Source organism: Mesoplodon mirus (genome assembly GCF_964341445.2).
Source record: "Mesoplodon mirus genome assembly, chromosome: 14".
Classification (NCBI taxonomy): domain Eukaryota; kingdom Metazoa; phylum Chordata; class Mammalia; order Artiodactyla; family Ziphiidae; genus Mesoplodon; species Mesoplodon mirus.
Genome location: NC_138990.1, coordinates 86,821,698 through 86,846,357, shown reverse-complemented (window position 1 = coordinate 86,846,357; position 24,660 = coordinate 86,821,698). Strand labels below are relative to the sequence as shown.

General features: G+C 53.4%; 1 protein-coding gene across 2 annotated transcripts in view; it reads left to right on the top strand.

Annotated features, from left to right (window-relative positions):
- The first annotated feature begins 256 nt into the window (after positions 1–256).
- RAB11FIP5 (RAB11 family interacting protein 5) overlaps positions 257–24,660 on the top strand; it is a 36,469-nt gene continuing 12,065 nt past the window's right edge. For both annotated transcript variants that reach the window (XM_082642598.1, XM_082642597.1), the window contains exons 1-3: positions 257–860; positions 20,853–21,289; positions 21,428–22,121. In XM_082642598.1, coding sequence (XP_082498724.1) covers positions 430–860; positions 20,853–21,289; positions 21,428–22,121 — 1,562 coding nt within the window. In that variant the 5' untranslated portion in view covers positions 257–429. The remainder of the gene's footprint in view (positions 861–20,852; positions 21,290–21,427; positions 22,122–24,660) is intronic.

Sequence of the window (24,660 nt, the reverse complement as noted above, 5' to 3'; positions counted from 1 at the left end):
TCCTGGGGGCCAACGCGGGAGCCCCCCTCCCCCCGCAGAGGCCTTGCGCCCCGCCCACGGTCCTCGCGGCGCTCAGCTACCTTCCAGCTCCAGGCTGGTCTGCAGCAAACGGAGGCGTGCGGGCCACCGTCCCCAAGCTCTGCGGCACCTCCGCGCGGGTACGGGTTAGGTCGCGAGTCGCGGGACGCCGGCCGCTAGGCGGGGCGGGAGGCGGGGCGCTGACGTCGCGGCGCGGCCGGCGGCCGGGAGGCGGGGAGGCAGCGGCCGGCTCGGCCCAGCCCAGCCCGCAGCTGCGGCGGCCGAGCCTGTGGGTAGCGGCGGCGCTCCGGGCCGGCTCCTGACCGCCCTCCGCCGCTGCCCAGTTTCTCACTTGGTCCGGGTGTCCACGCCTGGTTCGGCCAGCCCTCACCCGTCGCCGCTTCCCCCGCCATGGCCCTGGTACGGGGCGCCGAGACGGCGGCTGGGCCCTCCCGCTGGCTGCCCACGCACGTCCAGGTGACGGTGCTGCGGGCCCGCGGGCTGCGGGGCAAGAGCTCGGGCGCGGGCAGCACCAGCGACGCGTATACGGTGATCCAGGTGGGCCGTGAGAAGTACAGCACGTCGGTGGTAGAGAAGACGCTGGGATGCCCCGAGTGGCGCGAAGAGTGCTCCTTCGAGCTGCCGCCCGGCGCCCTGGACGGCCTGCTGCGGGCGCAGGAGACCGACGCGGGCCCGGCGCCCTGGGCCACGGGCTCCGCCGCCGCCTGCCAGCTAGTGCTTACCACCATGCACCGCTCGCTCATCGGCGTCGACAAGTTCCTGGGCCAGGCCGTGGTGGCGCTGGACGAGGTCTTCGGCGCAGGCCGCGCCCAGCACACACAGTGAGTGAGGGGCGCGCGGGAGCGGAAACAGTTAAGGGCCTCTTGGGGCGTGGCTGGGGAGACGCAGGACCCCGAACCTCGGCCTGGGCGGTGCGCCCTTTTGCCTAGCGCTCAAGGGCATAAACCTACAAGTTGGTTCTTCGCATATCGGGGTCTCCTTCCGATCCCCAAATGTGCGCTGGGCTGTGCTTGGCCGCTGGTGTGTCCTTGGAAGGCCGGGGGGAGGTGAGAATGGTGGCCTACTGTTAGGAGTAGATTGTCAAGTAAAGTTAGGAGTGGGATCCAGAGACTCTTGGACTGTGGGAACCTCAAAAAGGAAAATCTTGGGGCCATTCCCAGGGCCTCCGGACCTGTTTCACTTTCCTCGAAGGGGAGGGGAACTGCCTTCGGGCGCCTGTTCCACACCAGGCCCGCAGGGGAATGGGGAGGCCCTGTCTCTCCCCGTGGGGGAAAGAAGGCGCAGGGTTGTCCTCAAGGAGGGCAGAGGTTGAACGGAGGCGCCCCACCAAATCTAGAGACTGCAGAGGGCATCTGCTTCTTGCCTGGTACTCGGATGGCCTCTGTTGTTTAGAGACGCCCCCTGTTCTTCCCTTCTGTGTCTCTGGTTTGAGAACAGGAGACCCTCTCAGTAAAGGAAGGAAACGCTTTAATCAGGCTTCAAGCATCTTGCCTGAGGTGGAGGCAGCACGTGCTTAATGGACAGCAGGAGACAAACTCTCAGTCACTTAAACCTAGAAGGGCCAGAGGGTTTACCAGTGGGTTTTTAAAAATCATTTATTTTGGCAGCGTTTAAGTTTCCCTGTGTTAAGATCAAGGCTTCAGGCTTGGAGCCTCATTTCCTGTTTTGGGCTTGGGCAGGATCCGGAAGCCTGTCCGCAGGGCTGACAACCTGCCGTGGGTCACTCAAGTGGTTAACTGGGGTGACGCCACCCCTAGGCCCATGGGCCCTGGATGGGGAGGGTAAGGGGTTGGGGACAGTTGCTGGAAAGGTTTACCCAAGTGGAATGGCATCCAACTGAGTAAATCTAGGAAGGCTTGCTGGAGAAGGATGAGCCTGGTACAGACCCAAATGAAAGCAGGATTTGGATAGAAAAGGATCTGACCTTGAACATTTCAAAAATGTGGGTAGAGAAGGCCTTCATGGCACTTTGCAGCCTGGGGTGGGAAACGGGTTAGCCCAGGGCAGGTTTGGGCAGGGCTGTGACTTAGCTCCATCTCCCCCTCCCCTGGCCTTCTCTCCTTCCCTCATGACTTGCTGTTTGGTTGCTGGGTGTGGACCATGTGGTATAGTTTGGCCCTTGTTTTGTTTTTTTCCTCCCCTTTTCTGTCCTTTCCCTCTTGCCTGGCTCAGGGAGCCCAAGGGGGTGGGGGTGAGGCAGAAAGCTCTTCTCTGGCTCTCGTAGTCCTTTCTTCTTCTGAAGAGGCTCCTGTCCCCAAATTCATTCCACCCCTTTCTTTCTCAGTCCTTCAGTCTCCACCTCTCAGCTAATCTGACCCGACTGGTAGATAATACATCTCGGGCTGGGGTGGGGGGCACTAGAGGGGAGACTAAGGGGCAGACAGAAAAAGTCTCAGCTTGTGGGGAGTGGCTTCTGTGAGGTCAGTGACTTGCGCGGGGTGGGGGAGGGGCTTTGATTTTTTTTCAGTTCCTGCTCTTGCTTTCTTCTTGGCCTCTGGATCTTCCTTAACTGAGCTGTCTATGTCTGTCGGCCCATGTGCGCCTGTTTGCAGCCAAGGACAGTCCCCTTGATCTGAATGGGAGCCTTAATTTTCTTTATAGAAGTCATCTTTTCCACCAGGATCTTTCCACACCCACCTGGCTGCCTTTCCTCTGATGCATTGACCTGGGTTATTTATAGAACCTGGAGGGGGCAGGAGGAGGGGGACTTGTAGTGGGCAGCAGAAAAGTCTGTGAAATCAGCCTGATCTTTTAGTTTACTGGACCAAACAGCATGCCCACTGACAGAGGGTGAGGGCTGCTGCCCCCACTCCGGTTTGCACCTTCCACCTCTGGCTCTCATGGCCACCCTTGGTGGCCTTTCCTGGAGCACCTTGGCGTGAGCTGCTAAGATAGTGAGTCTGCACATTTTCCAGTGGGGAGAGGACTCGGGTGTGCCCTCCTCAGCTTTGGATAATGATGGCAGAGAACTCCAGGAGAGCACACGATAGCCCTGTGTTGCCCAGACAGAACTCCATTGGGGAAAGGCAGTCTCACGGTTAAGAGGAGGGGCCTGCAGAGTTGCAGATTCCCTTCCAAACCTGCCACCTTGTGGCCAGTCAAGTAAACTCTTTGTGCCTCAGTTTTCTCATCTGTAAAATGGGGCTAATTTATACCTTGAGAGGATTGATGTAATGGATGAAATGAGTATGTAATTAGAGCATCTAGTGCAGTTCCTGGATATGGCTTGTGGTCAGTGAACAGCAGTGATGGTGGAGGGAGGTTTTAGTAGCCTAGTAGCTGTGACCTGGGAGATGTCCCCTGTCTCAGAGGAGCCTCTCATGTGATAGGAGGAGGTAATACAGAACTTAGCATAGTCCTGGAAAGCCCCAGGACTATGGTGGCAGGGTACTCACAGAAGTATGAGAGCTCTTCATGAAATGAGCTGGCCCTTCACAGCCCTCCACTACTCTCTTTGCTGCCAGAGGCTTGAGAATTGGGGCTAGTCTTGTGAGACCTCTGCAGTTCTGAAGCCACGCTCGGGTCAGCTTGCAGCTCTGCAGCTGTCCTCCGTGGCAGGGCAGCATAGTGTTTAAGAATGTGGAGACTGAGGTTTCACTCCCAGTTCTATCACTTATTAGCAGGCAAGTTACTTAACCTGCTTCCTCATTTCTGAAAAGGTAACACATGATAACAATCGTAGAGTTGTACAAATTAAATAAGACAGCATCTCTAAAAGCCTTAATATCATTTTAGACACATAACAAGCTTTCAAGATATTAGTGTGGGTTACTCTCAGGGCCCGCCTTATGTGAGGGTGGTGATGATGGGGGCTGGGGTTCTAGGTGCCTCAGCCCCCAAAGCTCCTTTGTTAGTGGGGTGCTCTTTGAGGTGAGGGATTTCACTGGAGGCTTCCAACTGATTGAAGAGAAAATTGTCAAAACAACATGTAATGTAATACACAAGGAAACTAATTATAACCGTCTCCCCTCAGTAAAGCCATACATGGATCATCATGGGTCTTAAAATCCCAATAGCTGCTTCTTTCTTTATTTATTTGGCCATGCTGTGCTGCTTGCAGGATCTTAATTCCCCAACCAGGGATCAAACCCGGGCCCCTGCAGTGAAAGCGCCGAGTCCTAACCACTGGACCGCCTGAGAATTCCCTCTTTAGCTTCTTTAGATGCGTCCTTTCTGGTTTTTACTTCAGCACCATCCATAGTACTCCCCAGTGCGTGCTCGTGTGGAGTAAAATGATCCCTTCTGTAAATAGCCCCCTTCCTGGGCCTGTTGGATGGATGGTTAGAGTCTGGCCCCTTGGGAAGGCCAAGTCTGTGGGCTCAATTTGGGTTAAAATGTGACCATGGGCAGGCTGCAAGTGTGGCCCCCTAAGAGGCTCTGTCAGCCCTGGTCTGACCTGTCTCATTGATTTTATGAGGGCCTATGGGAGGCCTGTGGCTGAGGAGGACTTAGGTTGGAGACCAGAGCTTTCTGCCTGGCTGGTGATGGTGGCCTGAGACCTCGAGGAGGGTGGGCTTGGGGGCAATGGGAGAGGCAGCTGAGGCAAATGCAGCCTGCTGGCCTAAGGTAGACCTAAGGTGGGCATGGTCTTTGAGGGCTTCCATCTGTCCCTTAGCCTCCAGATGGCCTGTGCATTACTGTTGTAGGTAGATGGTACATGACCCACAGCCTTATCATGTTTCCGGATGTGACTGCTCCCCAGGAAGCAGCTGAGGCCGCGAGGGTCCTTGGCTTTGGCTTCTGCTCCTTGGCTTTGGCTTCTGCTCCAACCCCCGACCTGGTTGCTGGGCAAGTCTGCTTTGGCCGCCGGGAAGGGTGTGGCTGTACTTAAAAGCAGTAGTTAGGACGGAGGCTGCATCTCCCTGAGTTATGGGGCAGTTTTTATCTGGGGTTGCTTGAGCAGCAGCGTCTGGGGAGTGGGGATTGACTCTCCCGTCAGACTGAGCGGCTTCCCCTTCCCTCTGCATCTGGCCCCGTTCTCCCCTCCCTGCAGGCAGCCAGGGACAGGCGCAGCTCAGCAGAGCTCCATCCTAGCGACCTTGAGGGCTGTCCCTTTCTTCTGATGGGGGCTGTCTACCCTCTTTTTATTGCTGCCACCCTGGTGCTGTGACGCGCTCTCCAGCGATGCGAAACGGCTGGTCTGGCCTCGTCCAGATGTTTCCCCTGCCCTTCCCACCCTGTGCTGGGACAGATAATTAACACAATGACAGGAGCTCTGTGTGCTCTCTGGGAATCAGTACCCTATTTTTTCCTGTGCGGGGCCGACCTCTGCAAAATAGTGTGGTCATGAAGAAGCTTTGCCCTTCCCCACAGCCAAGTAATAAAAATAAGTCCGCGATGTGGGTCCTTTATGCACCTGGCAGTCCTGTTAAGGAAGAGTCTGATGGCTTTGCCCTTACTGAGTTGGCCTGTGGGGGTGGCCCTGGGCCCAGGTCTCTGCAGTGAGCAGAATAAGCAAGTTCAGCTCCCAGGAAGCAGCGCTACAGGGAGGGGCTTTGTCACGGGGCCACCTTGACCTTCAGCTGACCCTGGGTGTGGCGAGGGGAAGCACAGCCCTTAATCATGGAATTCTTATGTCAGAACTGGAAGAGTGCTTAGAAGTGTGGAAATTGAGGCTGCGGAGGGAGAGTGACAGGCTCTCAGCTACTCAGCAGTTAGGGAGGGTGGGGCTCTGTGTGGTTTCTCTTAGGCTCTGACAGCCTGAAGAGCTGTCAGATTTGGGATAAGGAAGAGATGGCATTTGGGAACCCGAGTGCATCCCAAGGTTTCTGTGAAAGTGCCTGAGAGGTTTTAGGGAGAGAGGGACATTTCAGCTGGGAGGGAGAGGGAGCCTTGGGGCTTCTCTGAGACCTGGAGGGACGTCTAATCCACAGGCCTTTCTGCCTGGGCAGAGGCCAAGGGAGGCCACTGGTTGGGTGGGAAGTTCAAAGGAGGGGAGGACATGGACACAGCAGCCCGCATGCCCAGAGGGTGCAGTCTTATTAGGAGGACGGACCCCCACATTTGGAGGAAGGGCCATAGCCAGCTGCCGTATTTTGGGGCCTAGCCAGGGAGCACTGGAGATGTTCAGAGCAGACGGAAGCCCTGCGCTCAGCTCTGGTCAGGGAAGGCCTCCCTGAGGAGGAGATGTACACCGGACCTGTCAGGCTGGCCATCAGAGATCCCGGTCTGCCACCCCACCTTCTCTGAGTTCCCGTATGGACAGCGTGTAGCACTCCTTTTTGGAGGATTGTCATTGCTTTGTTTGTCTAGCATATCATTTATTAAGCTCTTTTTAGGTGCTGGCACTGTCCTAAGGATTTGACTTACATCAGCTTATAGCAACCCCTTGAGGTGTAGGTACTGTTACTGTGTTTAACGAGTGAAGAAACTGAGGCACATAGAGGTGAAGTGACTTTTTTTTTTTTAAAGATTTTTTCTTTTGATGTGGACCGTTTTTAAAGTCTTTATTGAATTTGTTACAGTATTGCTTCTGTGTTATGTTTTGGTTTCTTGGCCACAGGGCATGTGGGACCTTAGCTCCCCGACCAGGGATTGAACCCGCACCCCCTTTGTTGGAAGGCAAAGTCCTATCCACTGGACCACCAGAGAAGCCCTAAAGTGGCTTTTCTAAAGGCACACAGTACATGGCAGTCAGCATTTGTACTGAGACAGCCTGGCTCCTGATTCTGTGCTCTTTGCCACCGTGCTGTAACACCCATCTGAGTCTTCTCCCATGTTTCCCAGGATTCAGCTTTGCATGGAAGTTGGTGCTCAGCAGCTACCCTCCTTAGGGTTCCTCTCTTCTCCCCAAAGCCTATCTCTTTGGTTAGGCTTGGGGGCTCTGGAAGCATGACCTGCTTCTCCTGTGTGAGGCCTTGGCTGGTAGGGGTAAGTGCATTTAGTTTGCAGCTCCGTGTCTGGTCATATCTTTCTCAGGGGATGGGGGTGTTGCCTGGTACATTGGGAAAGAGGGTATCACTGCCACTAGACTGTCTCACAGGAGCCGGGGGAGGCCTGGAAAGCTCTGCCTTGGCCCCGGGCACCGCCCCCCCCCACCCCAGGGAGGTTTGCTCCCATTGACTTGTGCAGTAGAGCTGGGCTTGGGATCATCAACAGATATAAGACTTCCTGACCTTTCCCAAGAAATCACATGCTTGTTTTACTGTGACAGAACACTCTGAGCCATCCATTCCTCCTCCTACAGTCATGCAGTGGTTTGCTTTTTTTTTCCCCCCTTTCTTTTGTTCAACATCTAGGAAGCAATTACTGGGCAACCACTGTGCCTAGGTCAGGGCTTTGGAGGAAACATGAGAAAGAAGATATATAGCCCTTTCCGTAGAAGGGCAAAAATATGTTGGAGACAAGACTTAACACAGGAAGGATAATTAACCAACAAAGCAGCATATACAAAATATGAGAGAAGGAAAGGGTCAGAGGAAGGACCAACTCACCAGGGTTGGAGTGATCAGGGTGGGCTGCCTGTAGGAGGCTGGACCTTGAATGACAGGTGGGGCGTGGTGGGGGCTGGGTGAGTTTCTGGGAGGGAGACCCAGAAGGGAGGGAAGGAAGGGAAGGTGAGTGTGGTGGGGCTGAGCCAAGAGAGGGAGTGGAGGGGAGCCAAGCTTAGTTTCCTATGTGCCTCTCTCAGCAAAACAACCTGGCTTTCTTTACTTCTTATTTCTTTTTGAGTAGTTTACCTGGTTCAAAATTCTAAAGATACATAGGGTACACAGTGAAAAATCTCCCTTGTCCCGACCTTGAGTCACCCAGCTCCTGTCTTCAGAAGCAGTCAACATTACCAGTTCTTATATGCTTTTAAAAGCCAACGCGTTATAGATTTCTTCTCCCTCTCCCATTGTGTTTGCACAAGTGCAGCCTTCTTCACACACACACAGGTCTGTACCTATGATAAGTCTGGCTTCCCCACACAGGGCTATTATTGCTTGTCTCCACCTGTTTCAAGTCTGAACTGAGACCCTGGCAGGAAGACAGCCACTACTTAGTTTTGTCCTCTGTGACTCAAGACCCTGTTTGGGGTGAATATGGGGTTAGGAGCAAACTGGGGAGGGGAGTTTGGTTAAGTAGAATTTCTTCCTTATTCCCTTGTCTCCCCTGGAAGAGGTCATCCTGCTGGTTTTCTCCTTTCTCTTGGGCAGGGTCATCACTCTTTGGTCCTGGGCCACCTCGCTCCCAGGGGGTTGATGACAGCCTATAAAAGGCCCTGACAGACAATAAACCCAAATCTTTACGTGTGGGTTGGCCTACTTTTCAGAGTGCTTTCCCAGCATCACCTCACTTCCTTCTTCCCTGAGGGCAGGGAGGGTGACCCCCATTTTTACTGATGTCAAGACTGGGGTCTCAGGAGTGGAATGACCGATCCAAGGTCACATGATTCATTAGTGGCAGCCAGATTTCTAACCTCCCGAGCCCAATGCTTTTTCCCTACATCATGCTTTCAACTATACATACTTCTATTGCTGTGTGGTTAGACTTGTCTCCAAGCAGGCGTGGCTCCCTGGCCTCTGTCCGAGGCAAGCTGACAAGGAGACAAAACTTTGGAGCCTACAGCAGCAGGAGGGATGAGGACTGGCTGAGATGTTTGTGCCCAGGAGGGAGGGAGGCTGGTCCTGGCTGGGGTCTGAGGTGAGCTGAGCAAGCCGTGCCCATGGAGCCAGGGGTAACTAATGAAATGATGGTTCTGGGCTCCAAGGACTGTTGGTGCCGGCACAGAGCCAGAGTAGGTGATAAGAGGCCTGATAAGAGGCACTGTCCTCTCCTGCAGTTGTGTCTGGCTTGCAGTTTTACCGTGGATACCAAATCAGAGGCAGGATGAGCTTGTGGGTGTTGGGAGCCATAAAGGATTGGCCTGCGGCCCACGCGTCTCCTATCTGATCGTGTGTGAGGAGGACTGCCTGAGTGGGGGATTTGGAGAGGAGGGCAGGCATCTAGATGGAGGAGCCTCTGGGGAAAAGGCTTTTCCAGCTGTCTCTTCAAACTCCATAATGTAATACAGTTTTAGCTGACATTTCTCCCTGCCCCTAACTGGCTTATTTTATCACCCTTCTTTTACAGAGGTGAAGTGGGTGGTTGAAAGCCACTTTGTAAGTCAGATCCAGGACTAGAACCTGGGTCTCCTGTCTTCCAACCCTTGCGTTTTTCCACTATTCCTTTAAAATAAATTTTTCTTTTCCACTTATTTTTGGTACTGAAGCTAAGCCCTGCCAATGCCATCTCATTTATCCAGCAGGTGTTAGAAGGTATTCCATGTATCAGGCCCTTTCTCTGGGTTGGGGGGCATAAAAGGTGAGTCACATTTTGTGCCGTCGGTAAGCAGTGAGAGCACAGGTGGAGCGGCCACTGCCGGGGACGAAGAGGGGCACTTGCAGAAGGGCACTCCGGCCCCTCCTACCTTCCCCATTGCTCCTGTCCTAGTTTAGGCAGGTTTTTGTTTTTTTTTTAATATCTCCTCTAGACTCTTAGCATAGCTGCTACAGCATTTTTGTAAGCCAGGATGCCAATTTATTAATTTAGGATGAGAAATAACTGCTGAGGCACAAGGAGTTGCCTGGGTCAGCCTGGCCGTGGGACCTGCCCCGGGTTGGCCGGCTCTGTGCTGGTTTCTGCTGCCCCTTGCCCTGCTGTCCTTTGCTCTTCCTACAGCACAGCAGCCATAGGTCTTATCCTTGTTTCCTACCCTGCAGTGCTCTTCCAGGCCCAGCCTAAGGCCACAGCTCTTTAGCATGGTGTTTGGGGCAGTCTCCTCTGCTCCAAAGCACCTTTCCGCCCATCTTCACCTCTCCAGCCCTGGGCATCTGTGTATTCTGTTCCTCCCACCTGGAATGTCTCTTCTCCTGCCTCCTTGCCTCCTGACCCATTGTTCAAGGCCCAGTATGAATGTTACATCTGTCAATGAAAATCATCAATAAGCAACCTATAATAAGAATAGAAAAGAGTTTTCTTTCAGCCAAACTGAGGACTAGCCTGGATGCCCACTTCCCAGATTACTCTGAGAAACTGCTCTGGAGAAGCATGGTTTCCAGCACAGTTTTATATCTTGTCAGAACAAAGAACATTAAATAAGTCAGGGATACTGTACATTTCAAGAAAACACACACACACACACGCGCGCGCACACACAGATCAGCATCATGTACACGGCAAGTCAGCATGACCTTGCACCTGGGAAAGGAGTCTTATCAAAGGAGTACCAGCATTGGTGTCCCAGGAAGATAAGCATTTAATCTTTATTTTTAAAGAATGGACATTCTTTACTTTTGGTCAGTGTGTCCTTTTCTCTAATAATTAAAGCAGATGTACAATGTATGTTTGATAGGCCACAAACAGGCTATTTTAGTTAGCATAAGATTCAAGTTAGCTCATAGATAAGCCAGAATGACCTCCCTATATCTCAATATGTGAAAATTTCTTTTATCATGTCCTTCACTACTCCTCCCCAAATTGTCTTCCCTTTAACCTTCCTGTGCATTTTATTTGTGCATTTTTGTGGTGTTAATCACCTTCTTCCTTTATTTATGTAGCTATCTTATTTCCCCACCAAGATGTAAGCTTCTGGAGGACACTCCCTTTCTTATTCTGGCAAATACTTGGAAAACGTTTTGAGCCTGGCTGAGGCCTCCTCTGGTTGGATGGGATTTCACTGGCGAGTTCCCTGTGCCTCTGAGACTTTGTGAGTGTCGGGATGGGCTGTCAGGATCTCACACGCCACGCCCTGTGCTGAGGCTACTGAGATGAGTAGATAGTTAGCACAAGGCTCAGGGATTCAACCAGGAGCAGGGCTCAGTCATAGGACAGGGAGAAAAAAGCCTGTGTCCTGTCCAAAGGCTACCTGCTGACCTCCACAGGGATCGAATAGAAAGACCCTGTTAGTCTCAAGTGGGACCAGAAGGGGAGTATAGATGAGTCAATAGGTGTTTCCAACCATCTCCAACAGATGCGGGTGCTTATTATTTTTTTTTAAATAAATTTATTTATTTTATTTTTGGCTGCTTTGGGTCTTCGTTGCTGTGCTCGGGCTTTCTCTAGTTGCAGTGAGTGGGGGCTACTCTTCGTTGCGGTGTGCGGACTTCTCATCGCAGTGGCTTCTCTTGTTGCGGAGCACCGGCTCTAGGCACTCAGGCTTCAGTAGTTGTGGCTCGCGGGCTCAGTAGTTGTGGCTCGTGGGCTCTAGAGCACAGGCTCAGTAGTTGTGGAGCACGGGCTTAGTTGCTCTGTGGCATGTGGGATCTTCCTGGACCAGGGCTCGAACCCATGTCCCCTGCATTGGCAGGTGGATTCTTGACCACTGTGCCACCAGGGAAGCCCCACAGGTGCTTTTTAAAAAACATAATCATGATGCTTGTATCACACACACAAAATCAACAGTTCCTTAATAACCATCCAATCAATATCCAGTCCATATTTAAATTCCCTTAATATCAGAACTATCTCTTCATAGGTGGTTTGTTGAATCAGGATCCAAACAGGGCTCCCTCCCATACTGTGCCTGGTGGTTAAGTCTCCCAGGGTAACAGTTCCCTCTTGTTTCATACCCTTACCTGATAGAGGAGCTGAATCACTTGTCCTTGAGAACATCCCACATTGCAGCTGATGGGTTTCTGCCAAAGCAGAAATTGCGGGGCCTTGGGAGCCTGGGGAAACGGGGACAGGATGAACAGTCTCTGAAGGCTTCAGGCCTTTTGAGAGCAAATGATTTCATCAATACAGTGTTGCTTGAAGTGGCTGATGGCTGGCCGGCCTGGATTAGGAATTTGGGTTAGATTGTTATGTCCATCAGAATGTTATGGACAGATATCTTGGTGTCTTCTCCTAGAGTTTTCCCCAGCATCTACTTTTTGAGTTGCAGTCTCTTCCTCTCTGGAACCCTGCAGCCCCTATTTGTACTGACTCCCTAGAGAAGCTGGATGGGGGAGGGTTAGGCCAGGAAAGGAGAAATGGATCAGTATGTCTTTCCTTCACGTTGGTTCTTCACTTTTCATTCTAGAAGATTCTCCAGCCAGTACACTGGGCAGCACAACTGTCTTCTCAGGGCCTCTTGGCTTCCTTTGTCTTGGGGTGGGGTTCAATTCCTACAACTGTCAGATTTGCAAGCTCCTCATCCCCAGCATGGTGGGAGCTGTTCCCTAGCCTGAGGTAAGACCTGTCTCTGAAGAGGCCAGGGCAGCCACGGCCAGAAGAGAGAAGCTGCAGACCTGGTGGGCTGTAGCCATAGCAGGTAAGGCTCAGGTGAGCACCAGCCCAGTTACATTAGAGATTGTGGTACTGGGGACATGAGGAAAACAAGCTACAGGAGCAGCCTGCTCCCTGACTAGCAGGTGCACCCAGCTGTTTTTGTTTCTCCGGAGTCACCTTCATTGGCATGCAGGGTGTTTGAGGGTCAGACTGAGCACTGTGGCGTGATGCTCGGGCGCCGCAGGGCCTTTGGCCAGTTCCTCGCCCCTTACCAGGCCCCTGCAAGGCCCTCTCATACCCAGCGGGACATGAGGTGCAGTATCTGGCATCTGATTTGAGATCTCAGCCTGGGAGCCGTGCATTGGGGCAGGAAGGGGAAGACATGCACTCAAGTGTGTGTTTTGCAGCGAGCCTTACGGAGGCAGCGCATCCCAAGCAGTGAGAGCGGCACCGCCCACCTCCTTCTCTGGGAACTACATTCAGCACCTCACATCAAGCCCTCGCCTTAGCTTTGAACTGTATCTGTAAGCGTCTGTGCTTTATCTTTATTTATTTTGTGCATCCGTTAGCAAGATGTGTCCTAAGGTAACTGCTTCTTCACTTTATGCCGTTTCAGCTTACGAAAGGTTTCATAGGAATGCTCCACTTTTGGATAGCAGGGGAAACCTGTAACTTTAAAGTTCAAAGTAGTGATGAGTATAAACAATATTTTGCGACATCTGCAGCAACTGTAATGTGGTATGAAAATATCGGTTTCTCTTGGTGACATATTCATAGGTACTGCTGCTATACCGCTACTGTTACAAAAATTCATAATTGAAGGAAATACTAAATTTCAGTTAGAGATTAGGGGAAATAAAGATGTCATTTTTCTCCCGTCTAACACAGGCCCCCTGTTTTAGAGAAATCCTTTGGTTGGGCAGGGACGTGGGGGTTCTGGGCCCAGGTGTGTGGTGTGTTGCACTTGCAGAGGGAGGCATTCTAGTGCAGTGACCAAGGCCGCAGGCCCTGGAGACAGGGAGCCTGGGTTCAAATCCTGGTTCCCTGTGTACTAAAAAGAAGCATCTGACTTAACCCTATGGACTTCTCTCTGCCCTAGTGTTTGCATCTGCAAAAATATATAAGAACTAACAGTTGTGTGGCGCTTCCTGTGTGCCAGGCCCTGTTCTGAGTGCTTCACCTGTAATCTATGCAATTGTCAGAGTGGTCTTGTGAGGGGATTGGACACCCATTACCCCCATTTTATAGGCAGGTGTGGAAATGCATAGAGAGACTGGGTGACCCACTCCAGGTCGCACAGCTGGCGTGTGATGGGCTGGGGCTTACGCCAGGCAGCCTGGCTCCAGAGTCCATGCTGGAGCCACTCTCGAGGTCTGCTTCCCACACCTGCCTCCTGGGGCTGTTAAGAGGATGACTGGAATCTGATTTGGTGTGTTGAGTGCTTAGTATAGCACCTGCACACAGTAGGTGCTAAAAGAGAGGTATGGTTGTTAATGGTGATAAGATTAGGGCCCTAGTGATGGGCTAGAGTGGGGTCAACACCCGACCTCCATTCAGGAAGTGGGCACTTCCCAGATCTGGTTGGTGTATTCTATCAGGGAAGTTACTGAGATTCTTTGCTCAGGAATGGGGGATGAGGGCTTCAGTGTTAAAGAAGGTGCCCTTTTGGAACTGTCTGTCCCCATGAAGCCTGGCATGTGGCTCCTTCCTCAGGAGGCTCTTTTTGGGGACAGGGGGCACCCTCTTTGCTCTGGGAGCTTCTGGTCTCACAGTTAAGACCTGTGGGTTTGTGATGATAGAAACACTACACAGTTGTTCAGTTGTGAACAGGGACAAACAAGTTCCTAAGTTAATTCATAGATTAATTTGTTAGTTCATTGAAAATATATTTGAGTGTCCACTCTTTTAAGTCTGGTGACACACAGATGAGCAGAATAAATTTCCTGCCTGTAGAGCAGGGGAAGACAGACATTAAACAGCCGTGTATACATACATCATTTTACTGTGTGGGATACACACACACACACACACACACACACACACACACACACACACACACACACACACACACACACACACACACACACACACACACACACACACACACACACACACACACACACACACACACACACACACACACACACACACACACACACACACCCCCCCTGTGTCAGGTAGTATTAATTATGGTAAAGAAATAAACTGGGTAAGGGGCAGCTGTAGTTGGGGTACTCAGGGAAGACTAAGGAGATTCAGATGAACTGAGACCTGATGTGAGTGAGTAAGTGAGTGAACTGTGGCCTGAAGATCTGGGCCTGTGTCTCAGGTAGAGGGAAAAGCAAGAGCAGTGGCCTGGAGATGGGGACACTGAAGGCCAGTGTGGGATGAGAAATGCAGAGAATCAGTAGAGCCGGCACCCAAAGGATGAGCCCTTTCCGCCATGCTGAGGAGTGGGGTGTGATGTGCTCCAGTTTCACCTACCTGCTGGGTGAAGCATGGATGGCAGGGAGGCAGGTGAGCAGGGAACTGTAATGTTCAGCAGGGAGATGTTGGTGGACGGTACTGTAGGGTGACAGTGGTGAGAGGGGTTGAATTCTGGGTATAATTGGTTGGTAGAGCTAAGTTTAGATGTGGGGTGTGAGGGGGAAAAAGAGACAAGGATGGTTCCTGGGTTAGGGGTGTGAAATAAATGATGTGTGGAGGCTTAGGAAGGGGCACCATTATTTGGGTCTTAAGCCGAACTTTGCACTGATAATGTTACCGAAGCGAACTCAGGTCTGCTTGCCTGATGCGTAGCAAAGCCGATCTACTGACACTGCATTGTGGTGAAGGAAAGTACAGAGTTTATTTGCAGGCACCAAGCAAGGAGAACGGGCAGCTCACGCGCAAAAGACCTGAACTCTCTGATGGCTTTCAGGCAAGGATGTTTAAAGACTGTGGTAGGGGAGAGGGTCGTAGGATGCCTGATTAGATCATGGACCTTCTTCTTGTTAGTTGGTGGTGAGGTAACAGGATGATGTTTTGGGAGTATCAGTCATCAGCCTTCTGGTTCCAACCAGTCTGGGGTCCACATGCTTGTGGTCAGCAAGTCGTCACCATCCTCTACCAGGTTGGGGAGGGGTCTTAGTTTCTGCAGAACATCTCAAAGATAGGCATCAGATTGTTATCTACATCCCTTCTGGAGGAACTCCTGAAGTCTTGCGGCTCTGTTGTTCTAATCATTAACTACTTGAGTCTGCTCTTTGGAACTCAGGGAAGGCCTAGGAGACTAAAGCCTTTTTTTCTGCTACAAACAAGAAACAGGGGACACAGAGGGGCTTTTGTGTCCCAGAAGGCCCTGCAGAGTCCTGCTTGGTTTCAGCTTCTCTTTTTCTTTGATTCTCCTCAATCCTGAGGGGAACAGGGGCAGGACAAGGAAGGGAATAAAGTTTTGGATAGAGAGATTAATCATAAACTCAGCAGGTTAACTCAGTTTTAAGGGGACCAATTTCAATAAGAACGGGAGACAAGTCAGGTGTGTGCTTAGGCCTGTGGCTCTCAAGGGCCCAGCACCCCCAGAGTGACAGGAGCCACCCTGGCACTTACATGTGTGTGTTTGACATCTGCTCTAGGTCTGCTTCTCAGAGTGTTGAGCTTTTTCAGTTATACTATGTGGCAGCTGTTAGCTAGCCCAGCTCTGTTTACTGAGCAATGGGTGGAGTGCTGGGTATGGTGGGCCTGGGAGCCCCACTAGCAGGAATAAGTAGGGCCATAATCTTGGTTAACAGGTGAGGCAACTACCTCCTCCCTTTATCCCCACTTTGTCCTCTGCCCCCGCAGAGGGTGGGGGTGGGGCTGGTCCCGCAGGGTAGGAGGCTGAGGGCTCCTAAGTCCACACTGGGCCTGCTGAACTTTGTCAGGCAGAGGGAGCCTGGGGGAGGTCCGGCGGCTGAGCAAGGGCCCTTTTAGAGCTTTTCTGTGGTTCTGCATCAGCTGGGGGAGGCTTGACTGCTCTCAGACATGGTTTTAATGGCCTGGGGACAGGACAAAACCCCGAGGTTCCCTTAGTGACCTTTCAGGGCTCCATCCTCCTGGGATCGTGCCAGCCCTTTGAAGGAGGCTCTGGCCTTCATACGCCACCTCCTTGCCTCTTCGGGCCTCTGTGGTGTACCTTTTCCAGCCTCTGTCCTCTCAGGGTGTCCGGAGGCCCAACGTTTGCATTCAGCTTGATGACAAATGCTGTCCCTTGAAGGTTAAGAACGTGGGCTGGGAGTCAGGCATCTTCATGTTCTAGTTCCGACTGTATCACTTACTAGCTGTTTGACCTTGAGCAAGTCACAAACCTTCTCTGTAACTTAGTTTCCTCATCCATGTAGTGGGGATAATGGATCTTGTCTCCTGGACTGTGTGGATAGTAAAAGAGGTACAGATTTTGGCACACAGTGAGCATGCAGTAAGTCTAGCTCTGCTGATTCTCTAGCACCAGTCATTTGTCCCGCCTCTCAGGTGTGGTCCACAGGTCAGCAGCCCTGGCATCCCCTGGAAGCTAGGTAGAAATGGAGCCTCTCAGGCCCATCTGCACCCATTGCATCAGAATCTGCATTTTTACCAGACTCAGCGATCCTTTTGTACTTTGCAGTGTGAGAAGCGCGGTTGTATGTCACTCCTGAAGAGCAGCGTCTGTAGCGGCACATACCTCTTACATGCAAGGAATTTTCCCTTACTGCTGCTTTCCTGATGGAGCATGTCTTGGCTGCAGTCATACCTGGGACAAGTCCCAGATAATGATCATCTTTGTCAAAACCTGTTTCCTGAGCACACGCTTCCTGGGCTTTGGAGAGTTCAGGTGCTCAGGCAGTGCAAGGGTTGAGGTGGGTGCCATGTAGGTGGAACAGTTCAGTACCTGCAGTGAAGGATGTGCAGGTTGTTGTTTTACATGCTGTAGGGGCCGAAGAATCCAGGCTTTGAGAGCTGAGTGGGTGTCTGGGAAATTGCACTGAGGCAGAGTCACTGTCCTTCTTCCTGTCCTGGTGAGTGCCGTCTCAGAAGCAGCTTTGTGGAACAGAGGCCTTGTTCATTTTAGCACTCTTTATTCATAGAAAGTACTTATTGATGCCTGATCCTCCCCCACGTATGTGTTCCTTTGATAATTTGTCCTGGGTTGGGGGGAGGGGGGAGGGGGGAGGGATGAGCGTTTCTAGGGTCAGTCCTCTCAGAAGAAGTGGGTTCAGTGGACTTTGGAAGGCAAGCCTTGGCAGGGGAGAGACGCAGGTTTCTTCTGTGTAACAATTGAGTGTCCTTGATGACGCACCCAGGTGGGGGAAAGTTGGCCTCTGATCCATGAAGTGATGTAGAACAGGCAGGGGACCGTCCTACTGTGGTTCTCACACTGGATCTGGTGAATTCAGTCACCTGAGGAGGTACTCCCTTCCACCTTGAAACGTAGATTTCTAGGCCTGGCCCTTCTAATTCAGTAGGTGTTAGGTTGTATCTTAGTATGAATAGATAAAAAAGAAATCCCGCACTGATGCATGCAGGTTCGGGTGTCGCAGCTGTAGAGCTCTGAAGATGAGTCTGTCTCGTGAGCCACCATCTAGATATGTGCTGGGGCCGTGGTCAGATCCTAATTGGTTTTGGCCAGGTCTCAGCCACGGATGGGAGTGACAGGCCTTTGTCCACGAGCTGTTGGTTGTGTGGCTTTGCCATTGCCATCTCAGCCTGGCATACTTCTGGGAGAAGGCCTGCTGCTCCAAGTAGCTGGCAGGGTCCAATGAGTCCTGCCCCGGACTGATAGGGAGACAGATGGGGTCAGTGACTGAGGGTCCAGAGGCAGGTCCCAGCCATTCTTAGCCTCACTCTGCTCTGGATGGGGGAATCTCAGAAAATGGTGAGCAAAGTCTTCCTTTCCCTCCTGGCCTCCCTGAAAAGCAAGTCCAGAGAAGAACCCCAAATTCCCTGGGGAAGAGCAGGAGAAGCAGAAGTGACCTTATGGGGAGGGGGTTGGGAAGGGCCGGGGACAAGGATCCTTTGGGCCGAGGACCTGAGCCTCACCTGGGCTAGTAATGTAATGCATCCTCTTTCATCGAGGGGTCAGAGGGAGAGGCGGGGAGCCCATTCTGTCTCAGCCAACTGAGAGGATAAGATAGGAACGGGAATTTTCTTTTGTCTCTTTTTCCTATTACGACAGTAATATATGGCTCTTATAAAAAATTCAAACAGGACAAAAATAGGCAATGCAGGCAGTGATAGTTCCCTGCAACCTCACCCCGCAGAGGTAACCACTGGTACTGCTGTGGTGTGTGGAGTGTGGCCAGCTGGGGCTCAGGACCCCCGACCCTTATGCCCAAGTGAAGGATGTATGCGCTTGCGGATTCCCGTCGCTCAGGGCTTGGTAGGTCTGTGGCTGGAGTCCATATACTTCTCTTTGCCCCACCTCCCAGAATCTTTCTGTGCTAAATGAGGCCTAGTCCAGGTTTGGGCAAGGTGACTTGGCCTTGAAAGAGTTAAAGGGTCAGGCCCAAAGTGGACGTTGGGGTGAGAAAGCAGGGGTGTGAGGATGTTGATGCTAGCTAGTTTGTCTTTCTATTAAATGTCTCCTCGTGCCCCCAGACACATCCTCACACGCATCCCGTCAGTCTGTCTCTCAGCTCTCTTCTCCGCTCCCTGCCCCTCCTGCCCTGTCTTTCCTCCCTGTGCCTGCTTATCACGAGAGCAGCACGTAAACACCCACACGCCCTCTGAGCATAGCCCTCCGCCCTCCCTACTTGTGCCACCGTCTGTCCTGACCCAGCCTTACTGGGGGTGGTCTCTCAGGTTTGGGAGGGAAAACCAACAGCCCAGGGTCCCTTCACTCAGGCCATCCAGTGGTCCCCAAGCAGAGGCTGGGTGCATAGCCCGCAATGGGCACCCAAGAGGTTAGTCATGGTGGACTCTTCCAAAGGCATGCAATTGGAAGTGTCCCTGGGAAGACCTTTTCTTTTCTTTTCTTTTTTTTTTTTTTTTTTAAGTCACAGCATTTAAACCTACCACCACCACCAAGCCCTTGCAGTGACTTAATTCCGGACATCTGGATGTGCAGGGACTTTCATACAAAAGATCTCCCACTTAATGTCCATGAGAAGCTCAAGGAGCTGGTGTTGCAGGGTGAGCGGATCTTAGGTGGGAGATGACCACCACAGCATGGGCTGAGGCGTGTGGGGTGTGGTACAGTGTGTAGTGTTTGTGTGTGGTGTGGTGTGTGTATCCTCTGAGGGACTTGGAGCCCTCAGTGACCAATTTGACCACCTCCACCGGGCTTTATTCCACGTTCATGCTTGGTTGGCTGAGTCCAGAATTCTATGCTGGAAGCTTTTCCTTCAGAATTTTGAAGGCATGACTCCATATGGTACCCAGTGTTGCTAATGAGGACCTGACGCTATTCTAATTCGTGAATGTACAAACCTGTCTCCCCTCTTTGGAAACCTTTAGGGTCTCCTGAATGTACAAGCCTGGTGCTCCGAAACCTTGCAGTGGTACCTGCTGGCTGGGTCTTTCCTTGTTCATTGTGCTGCATGCTTGTGCCGGTGCTCATGTCCTTCAGGAGAACTTTCTTGTATTGTTTCTTTCATGATCTCTTGCTCATTGTGTTCTCTGTGTGCTCACTGTGTCTTCTCTTTTTAATTAATAGGGTTTAGTTTTAGTTTTAGGTTTACAGAAAAACAAGTGGAAAGTACGGAGAGCTCCCGTATAGATTCCCTCGCACCCCCTCCTGCTCTAGTTTCCTCTGTTATTAACCTCTTACATTAGTGTGGTACATTTGTTACGATTGATGAGCCAATAGCGATACATTGTGATTAACTGGAGTCTCCTTCCTGGCTGCTTGTTCTTGGATAAGCGACTTCACCACAGAGCTTTGACCTCCTGATCTGTGAAATCCCAGGTTTGTTGTGGGGTGTAATGGGAGGGAGATGAGAACCCCCGCATTCCTTTGTAACACACGGTAGATGCTTACAGATGAGTGAGCGCTCTTTCCCTTCCCTGGGTCTCTTGCTTAAGGCCCTTTTATGCCTTCTTATCTGTTCCTCCAGCTTGCAGAGGTGTTCCTGGCGGGGTTTGGGGTGAGTAAATGAGCGGTGAGGTGTGTGTGTGTGTGTGTGTGTGTGTGTGTGTGTGTGTGTACACACACATGCACTAGTGTTCCTGGCCCTGGGCCTCTGGGTGAGCTGTTCTTTCCTGGACTCACTGGTGGCTCAGAGCAGAGCTTAGGCTGGGACTAGCCAAAGGAGATGATGTAAACGGGAAAATGTGGGTAGGTGTGCCTGTACCTGGGGCCTGGACTTGAAAGGGTTCCTCCCAGACCCGGCCTTGCTGCTCTGGGCCTCAGAGTTTCAGATGTCGGGGGCTGAGGCAGGGGAGGTCTCTGAGCTCCAGGGAAGGTGCGGGGGCAGGAGGGTCACTTGGCTGCCCCGCCTGGTGGTGCCGAAGAGCTTCCCCTACGCAGGATGTGGTTTCCTTCATCATGGAAAAGTTGTGGGTAGTTTCTTAGCTATTCCTGTGGCCTGGAAGGTGGCAGGGCTTATGTGTCAGAGCAGAAGCCTGTGTGGGGAGGCTGTCCTGGCTCCCGAAGCAGAGGGGCTCTGAGAGGTACCTGTGACCAGAGCCCGGGCACCCGCTTCTCACAGGTGGTACAAGCTGCACTCAAAGGCAGGCAAGAAGGAGAAGGAGCGTGGAGAGATCCAGGTCACCATCCAGTTCACGCGCAACAACCTCAGCGCCAGCATGTTTGACCTATCCGTGAAGGACAAGCCTCGGTCCCCCTTCAGTAAGATCAAGGACAAGATGAAGGGCAAGAAGAAGTTTGACCTGGAATCCGCCTCTGCCATCCTCCCGAGCAGCGCCCTGGAGGACCCCGAGCTGGGCAGCCTGAGCAAGATGGGCAAAGCCAAAGGCTTCTTCCTCCGCAACAAGCTGCGAAAGTCTTCCCTGACCCAGTCCAACACCTCGCTAGGCTCGGACAGCACCCTGTCCTCAGCCAGTGGGAGCCTGGCCTACCAGGGCCCCGGGGCCGAGCTCCTCACCCGCTCGCCCAGCCGCAGCAGCTGGCTGTCCTCCGAAGGGGGTGAGTGGGGGGGGAGGGGAGGGGAGAAGGGAGGGGGAGGGGAGGGGAGGGGAGGGGGGAGGGCGGGCTCTCCCCTCAAGTGTAGGGAAGGCCGGGCCGGGCAGCAGGCTTCTAACTCGGTGTGTGCTTCCTTTCCAGGCAGGGACTCTGCACAGTCCCCCAAGTTGCTCACCCATAAAAGGACCTACAGTGATGAGGCCAGCCAGGTGCGAGCCGCTCCTCCCCGGGCCCTCCTTGACCTTCAGGGCCACCTTGACGGGGCCTCCCGCTCCTCTCTCTGCGTCAACGGGAGCCACATTTACAGTGAGGAGCCCCAGGGGCCCCTGCGGCACCGCAGCTCCATCTCGGGCCCAGTTCCTCCCTCTGGCCCTCTGCACACTGTCTCCTCCCGGCCCTCTGAGGAGGGGCCGCGCTCTGCGGATGACACCTGGGGCAGAGGCAGCCGCCGCACCGGCAGCTCAGAGGCGGTGCCTGGACAGGAGGAGCTGAGCCCGCAGGTGCCTGCCGTCGGGGCCCACTGCTCTGGAGAGGAGGAGGGGGCCTGGCCCTCAGAGGGGAGGCCGGTGCAGGTCGCCACACCCATGGTGGCCTCCTCTGAGGCTGTGGCCGAGAAGGAGGGAGCCCGGAAGGAGGAGCGGAAGCCCCGGATGGGCCTTTTCCACCATCACCACCAGGGGCTGAGTCGGAGCGAGACGGGGCGCCGAGGCTCTCTGGGCGAGAAGGGGGTTGCCACTCTGGGGGCCTCCCCACACCACTCGTCCAGTGGGGAGGAAAAGGCCAGAAGTAGCTGGTTTGGCTTGAGAGAAGCCAAGGAACCAACTCAGAAACCCAGGTACGTCCTTGGCAAGACTACCTTTGATCCCTGGGATGGATGCTGGGGTATTTGCTCCGAACCCCGGGGCAGGGAGGATGGGGCAGGATGGAACCCTTGGGCAGGCTGCTGGGGCTCTGGCTTTGCATGGTTGAGCGGGGAACCCTGTCTCCCTAAGCCGAGGCTTGTTGTCTGCACGTGGACGCAGGTGAGTTGAAGGGCACAGCGCTCTGGGGGTCCTGTGGGCCTCACTTCCTGAGTTGGCACACCCATCCCCTGCGGGAGGGGGAGGAATAGGACAAAAGCAGGAAAGGTCGTTTGTATGAATTCTTTGCTTCCCAACCTCTACCTTTTGCCCCCTGGCTTCAGGGTCACCAGGCTTTGGCAGGTAGAGAGGTGGGGACCGAGGACTCACCTCAGACTTCCCCCACCCTTTATGAAGCTAGATGACTTCCCACCAGCTGTCCTAGCTGCCTCTGTGCTCTCTTCTCTCTGAGAGATGGGAGTTGAGTAATTGATGTGTCCACCCCCTCCCCTATACACTCACCCCCGGTTGCTCCCCGGCCTTGGCCAGAGGCTGTGGGCAGCTCCCCTGAAATCTGTGACCTACCCTGTGTCCTTAGAGACTCTTGGGGCTCTGGCCCTCTCTGGTGTCTCTTGGTCTTGGGGTATGGCAAGTGCTGATGGCGGCTGCTGTTTTGAATATGCTGAGTCCCACCTGGGAGAGGAATGCAGGAGTCCTTCAGCCTAGGCCTGGGACAGAGTCCCTAGCCCTCACCCTGACCCTCTGATCTCCTCCTAAGTTGGAGCCGGCAGGTGCTGCTTCACTGTCCAGCAGGGCCCAGGGAGGGGCTCTGGGCTTTGGCCAGGAGCAGGTGTCCTTCCCTGCCAAGGGCCCGGGGCCAGCCCTGGACAGGAGCATCTGTGACAACCCCAGCCAGTGTGGCAAGGGTGGCCGTTACTGTTCTCTCAGCAAGCCTGCCTGTCCCCATCAGTGGATATGTGGGCCAGAGGCGGGGTGGGAAGAGTGGGCGCAGTGGTAAAGGGCCAGGAGATAGGGCAGAGGGAGGGGCCCTAAACCTCTTCCCCAGCGGAGGGGAGAGGACTCCTGAAGTCCTGATTCTTCTCTTTCCCTGTGAAATTCTGAGTTTGCTCAGAGGAGCAGGGAGAGAAATGCAGGGCCTTTCAGGTTTGAGCCCTGGCCGCCTGGCAACTCTCCGTACAGCCTCATAGATGGGTGTGTGGGGTGGATCAGTCTCTGGGTGATGTCTCCCCTGCTTAGGAGCAACTTCGGTTCCCTGCTGCCCAGCCCTGCTCACCAGAGCCCAGGGGAACTGCTGGCTACCTGCAGCCTAGAGGAAGAAGAGGATGGGCCTTTCTCAGATGCCCAGGCTGAGCTGGTGGCCCTGTGACAACTCAGAGATTATAGGTGGTGTGGTGGAGGGAGGGGCACAGACCATGGGCTCAGTGCTGTTGTCCATGGGGTGTCTCTGGGCCTCTTCCAGGGTGGGATGGATGTGGGGGACATTTCTCTGTGCGGTTGTTTCTAGGCGAGTGCCAGGCTTTGGGCTCAGAGCTCTGCAGGCCATGACTGAGTGATGTTGTGGTTGCCATTGCTGGTGCTTACAGCCTCTGTTTTCCTTCTGTTTCTCCATGTCTCCTGATGGCCTTTCAGAGGCAAGAGAAGTTGGGTGATGGATGAACATAAGGAAGCTGAGGGTTTTGCCCTTCTCGTATTTGAATTCCGAGCTCGTCCTCTGCAGGTCGGAGGGCAGATGGGGCTTCCTGCCCTCCCTGGGACCCATTTGCTTACAGTGGCTGAAGGGGCAGGCTCTGTGCCCTTGCCTCCAGGCAGGGTGGGAGGGACTACTCTTGGGGTGCAGCGACCTGGCCTGCAGAGGTGTGAGACCTGGACATTGAGCCCTGTCAGCATCACGCTGGCCCTGTGTGCCTCGGAGGGAAGGGCTGGCCTGGAAGAAACCACCCTTGGTGCTTGCCCAGAGGTCTTGGGGCCTTTGAGGAGAGAATAAGAGGTGAGCTGACTTGCGGCAGGAAGCCATAAGTTGGACACCTAGAACTGGAGTGACCGAATGTAGCTGCGAGACACCCAAGGAGATCCTGTCCACAGCTCCAGAGGTTTGGGTGCCTCTGCCCTGGGGCTACCATTGCAGATTGCTGGGTGTTCCTCACTAGGCAGGACAGCGGCGCCCTCTAGTGCTCCCACATGGCACTGAGGCCCCGTGCAGAGGCCAGAAGCAGTATGTGCTGTGCGCAGTATCCAGAGAAAAAACTGTTGCTGTTGGAGAAGGCAGCAGCTGGGAGAGGCCAGGAAGATGGTCTTCCTGTTCCTCCTGACCTGTCCCTCATCTGCCAGGTCCCATGACTGTTACACTAGCCCCCACCAGCATGTGGGCGGGGCTCCGGGGTGTGGGTGGTCGAGGTCTGGGCCACAGAACTCATCCCTGCTCACCAGCCCTGCTGTGAGCCATTCACCCTGAGCTGCAGCACAGGTCACTTTAGTGTGTGTTTAGGACCATCAAGACCATGTGTGTTAAAACCA